At 44.0% G+C, this 5700-nt stretch overlaps 1 protein-coding gene across 1 annotated transcript; it reads right to left on the reverse strand.

Moving 5' to 3' along the window:
• Window positions 1-325: 325 nt before the first annotated feature.
• On the reverse strand, window positions 326-5092 carry LOC125551996 (importin subunit beta-1-like). Its single transcript, XM_048715431.1, has 3 exons — window positions 4791-5092; window positions 1252-3671; window positions 326-846 (listed from the first exon to the last, which is right to left on the reverse strand). Exons 2-3 carry the CDS (start codon window positions 3660-3662, stop codon window positions 648-650), a joined length of 2610 nt encoding a protein of 869 aa, XP_048571388.1. The 5' UTR covers window positions 3663-3671; window positions 4791-5092; the 3' UTR covers window positions 326-647.
• Between the last annotated feature and the right edge of the window lie 608 nt (window positions 5093-5700).

A 5700-nucleotide genomic window follows, 5' to 3' on the forward strand; every position in this document is an offset into this window, starting at 1 on the left:
GTATTATAATCTTATCACGAATGCTCATATACTTTTAATTTTGAGTTCCTCTCACAGCGAGAAGAAATCCCTCGTAAAAAATAGTTCAAAGGTACGCAGAATATTTTTGGAGGTATCAGTATGCTGTATGCAGCTGTACGACTTGGACAACTTTTATATCCTATAGAACCAGAGCTAGTTTATGATACTACTAACAGTATGGTACGATCAAACCCAATGTCTGATGCGAACAGCTGGAGTAGCTGCGCGTGGACTTCCGCAAACAAGATTAAAAAAAACATGGGTATATCCACTAATCACCACTGGAATGAAGATACGCGGAGTGTAACAGTTCCATGCCATCGGCGACAACTTTACTGATGAGCAATGGTGCCAACAAGACACAATTGCTGCAATTACAATCGACTCACATGGACACCTGAACAAAATGCAACAGGAACCCAACCCACTTTAGACAATGGCAAGCCGCTGCCACTACTACGAACTTGACGACCGTAAATGATCTCATGCAACCTTGTTCCACTTTTGCAACATGATATCAGGACATATATGCAGCATATTTCTCAAAAATATTTCATCTGGCAAGAGAAATAGTTTGCCCAGAGAACCATCAACAACGCTGGCAGCTTTGCTGGAGAAGCTTTCCCTCATGAAACCAGCACACGTGAGATCACACCCTGGACCCAGGATGCAGTCTCCCTCAGCTGTTCGTCATCAGACTGGGAACAGCGCCCAAGGAGCTCCGAGTGGAAGTTGGAATTCTTGAGCAGCAGTTTGATGGAAGGTCCTAGCGCATCCGCCAGGTCCCCGACCAAGGCAACTCCAGCTTTCGTCAGACCCTCGTCCCTACAAGGAATTCGAACGATAATATCACCACATTGATCCAGTCCTTTGGCAGAGTATCAGACTTTTATGCAGGCACCCGTTTATACTAGAATGCATACATTTACAATGTCAGAAATGAAAAGTTATCTGCTTATAGTTATTTTGAAGTTCATGTTTCGTATCATTTACTCCCTCTGTTCACAAATATAAGATGTTCTGAATATTTCAATATGGCCTACATACAAACTGAAATGAGTGAACAAACACACTAAAACATGTCTATACATCCGACTCAGAAAAATGTTAGAACATCTTATATTTGTGAACGGAGGGAGTCCTTCGGTGTTCTAGTTGAGAATATGACAAATGAAAATGATTGATACATTGACTATGCATTCCGTGTCAAAGGACAGATCGTAAACTCACCTTGATGTCTCTCGCAGGACCAGTTCCGCGAACTGGAAAATATGGCTGGCATAAGGAACCATTAGCTCTGATTTTGAATTTTTGACTCCCTGAAGTATACCTGAATAGGCCTCGAAGATGCTTCGCCTGAGTTCATTTTTATACTCTGTACTGTCATCATCAGGAAGGTCCATGCGAGAACAAAGCTCTGCAGCTCCTTGCAACATAGGCACAGTGTATGGAACATATTTCTCAAAATTCTCACCAATTGTAAGTGCAATATCTCCTATGCATGACAAAATTGGCGGTTTCACAGAACGGTGAAGCTCTGGGCTTGAAAGGTCCTTGAGAAGGGCGGACATGATAGCATCACAGTAAGGGAGTACCTTGTCATCCAGGGCACGACAGATGTCCGCAACCACCCCAACAGAAACACAGCATACTTGATATGCACCAAAATTTTGTAAGCCCATTTCAAGGTACTTGTGAAACTCTGGCATGTATTTCACAAATTCCGGTCCAGTAGCATAAGCAAGAGCACCAATAGCAAGCATTGCTTCTTCATGCACATTAGAACTATCGCATGAAAAAACCCGGAGAAATAACACCATTATTTGGTCAGCAAACTGAATGATTACTGACTTATCATCACAGTTGCTGAACTTCTGAAGGATTACTTGAACAACACCACACAGCAAGGCTTGAAGATCACTTTGCTTTTCCTTGTCCTCAGAGGATGTGATCTGAAACTCAAAGGTCTGGTTTAATCTCTTCAAGATCTCTTGCAATAATAACACAATCATGTTCAGAGTGTCTGCAATGCTGCTGCATCTCACAATCTCATTAAGTGTTTCATATGCAGATGCACAAAGCCTGGAGTTGTTGGAATCAGAACGATCAGCAGTGGCAAGGAGAGCTGATACTAATTGACCAAAGTAGGGTGACAGCACTGATGACATAGACCCTGCATTCTCATAGCCGTGAGCAAGAAAATACAGGGCACCACAGATTTTCTCAGCAACATTAGGGGAGTCTTTGATACTTGTCAACATAATTTCTATAACATGAGGAAGGTTTGCATTTGTCACTACAGAAACGCCACTGGTTGGTGAATGTAGAAACTCAAATGCCCTCGAAAGTGCCCATGCAGTAGTCTCCCTGACATGGTTATTTTGATCCTTGGTTGCATTTAGCAGGAAATCAAAGCCAGCATGAACCAGTGGTGCAAGCTTTTCAACTGAAGGACCTTCAAGAATGGAACCAAATGCAAATGTAGCAGCCTCCCTGCTGTGCCAGTCAGACTTTGTTATATTGCCTTCTATAAATGGCATCACAAGAGGTACAATGGCATCCTTGACAGCTGTTGCAACAAGCCCAAGGCAGGTGCCCCCCGCCATTGATATATTCCAAATTCCATCATCCTCATCTTGATCCTCCTCTTGCTTCAGAAGTGTTTCTAAAAGCATAGGGACAAGCAAAGGAAGGGCCTTTTCAATAAAATGGAAATGACATGCAGAACTAACATCACCAGATTCTTCAGCGTCTTCTTGAATTGCAACTTCTTCATCACAGATTGTGCTCCAGAACTCAATAGCTTGAAGTGCTACCTGTTCTTCATCTGCCCTGGCAGCATTTGCTGTCAACTCAAATAATGTCTGCATGTATGGCTCTAGAAGATCATAGTATGTTGATGCTATTGAGACCAAACACTCAAATGCAGCCTTCCTAATATCAGCCTCTTTAGAAACGGCAGTCTCACAAACTACCTTCATTATGTAGTTCCTCTCTGATTCATTCTGAAAATTTGTCTCAGCAAAATCAAGAGCATTGTACAATGCTTTAACAGCAGCAAGTCGGACCCCTGAACTATTCTCCACGTGATTCATACCCTGGACCACAGCAGTAAGAACAGCATTAACTTGATCCTGCTCCAGATCCTTAGGGGATATCTCCTCACAAACATATCCAATGGCATCCAGGGTAGCCTGCTTCAGAGAAGGGGATGCATCCGGCTTTGTCATGTTACCTAGCAAGCTTACTATGAGTTCTGGCCATCCTTGAAGAGGGATCTCAATGGAAGCAATCTTTGCAATGACTTGTGAAGAACTGCGGTGAGCGTCAGATACTGGTGATCCAAGGGTCATCAACAGGGAACCTTTAACCTGTGACTTGATTGCTGGGTCCACACTTATCCATCGTTGTGTGCATTTTTCTTTCCTCACTAAATCATTTGCATCCAAAGAATTTTTAAGAAGAATACCAGCAAGCCTTCGAGATACAGGAGGTTTGTTATCTTTCGCTAGCTCAGCAGATAATGCTAGCAGAAACTGTGGAAAACTCTGCTCCTCAAATTGCTTGATATTCCCTTCTGCAACATTTCGTATCTGACCATCATGGGACTGTGTAGCTAGCAGAACCTCAGTGATATCCATTAGCTGAACCTGCAGTACAAAGATCGCCCAGGAAAGCATATAAGATACTAAGATCTCAAGGTCAAAAAAGAAAAATAAGGCAGGCTCCACCTTGGTTCAAAGATAGTCTGGCATTATTACAGTTTGCTTAATGGAAATACAAATAATCTAGTTTGCTCTAACAGAACATATTGTTCACATTGATACAGTGCAAAAATACAAGATAAAAGACAAAAGTAGAACTCAAGCCTCCAATACAGTGCGGTCACTTTTGGAAAGTGTAGGGAGGGCGCAACAGCTTGCGAGAGATTCAATGCATATGTTACTCCACCTGAGCTGTCAACAATTACCAGGTCATTTAGTTTCTGAATAGTTATTATTTTCCTGAAGTGGGGGTTTCTGAATCGTTATTATTTTCCCAAAAGGGAGGTTTCTTAATTACAGTCCAAGTATAAACTCTGGAACACGACTGTTACTATACAACGTAAATCTCAGCTATCAACATACCGTTTGAATGACCGTGAACCACGCCTCTCCCTGATCTAATAATGTTTTTCATTCAAAAATGCTCAATAGTTCAACAGGGCGTCAAATAATCTCCATGATCTAAAACAAATAATCTCTAACATCAGGTGCTAGGATCTAACCCACGACAGGCATCTAGAAAATCAAAGTTATTCAACAGGGCGTCAAATAATCTCCATGATCTAAAACAAATAATCTCTAACATCAGGTGCTAGGATCTAACCCACGACAGGCATCTAGAAAATCAAAGTTATTCAACAGGGCGTCATGCTATAATTGCACTATGACGGACAGAAAAAGCACAAAACAATTCCTACACGCGTGTTTGTGGAAACTCTGGGATCGTTCAAAAAATTAAGATCGAAGTGACTATAGAGCGACCTGATCAGACCAGAACTAAAGTATATCAGGTAAGACAAGCCAAATCAACATCTACTGAGAAGAATCAACCGCAACATCGCACGATTCAAGGACGAAAACCAAAGCGGCCACGGCCTAAAACCCCACGGATCTGCCCGCGAAGGAATTTAGGAAACCCGCCGCCAACCAAACATCAACTTGGATACAGGAGCGTCGTCAGATCGGGGAACCAAAATGATACTGGGACCGAGCACCGGATTTTACCTTCGATGGCGAGCGCCGCTCCTCTCCGACGGGACCCTCGGCTGCCCCCTTGCCCCGCGCAACCTCTCGGCGGCGATCGGCAGGCGGTTCCGATCCCGGGGTGGAGAGATCGGTGTGGATTACGGACGGGGGAGGGGAAGGTGGTTGGGTTGGGAGAGGGCAGAGGGGTTTTGGGGTTGGAGAGAAATTTGAATTCGTGGGGGAGAGAGACGATGGGAAGGGGAGCGGGGTGGTGCGGTTGGGGCTGACGCTGGGTAGAAAAAGGGGGGCGCGGCTGCGCAGGGCAGTGCGAATGCGTGCGAGTTTGCGACGCGGCGGCTGAGGACGCGCTGGATCAAACCCTAGGAAGCTAAGCCGTTGGTGCGTTTGGGCCTTGGTGATGGGCCGGTACACAAACCTCACTTCTTTCTGCTGCGCTCGATCTAAGCCCGAGAGCTATAATCCTAATGATCCAACACCTTTTTGTTATCGCCAAAAAAATCCAACACCTTTTTGTTATCTCGAAAATAAAACCGAACGCCTTCGTATTTCTATCTACCAATTACAATCATGGTGAATGAAGGAAAGATCAACCAGACAAGTCTTTTATGCACCCGGGTATATTTGGACATTAACCAGCCTTTGGTGAGGTATGTCCCGATTACGTTAAAAAATCGTAAGAAGTACTCGATCTTCAATGAAAAGTTGCTGGATTTTTTGCCATTTCTATGGTGTTTGGGTCACATGGTGGAGGGTGGCGATGGGGTCCATGCTCCGAGCGAATGTCAATGGGAAGATTAGCTCCTATGAAATTTTGAACCAGCTAGAGTTCGAAGAACTAGTGGTGGATAAGGAGTTCCAGATATGGGTGGCAGAGGGAGGTCAGGAGGTAGATGAGATAGGGGTAGAGGAGCAGGAGGTAGAGGTTGTA

The sequence above is a fragment of the Triticum urartu genome, chromosome 4, assembly GCF_003073215.2.
Source record: "Triticum urartu cultivar G1812 chromosome 4, Tu2.1, whole genome shotgun sequence".
NCBI lineage: Eukaryota > Viridiplantae > Streptophyta > Magnoliopsida > Poales > Poaceae > Triticum > Triticum urartu.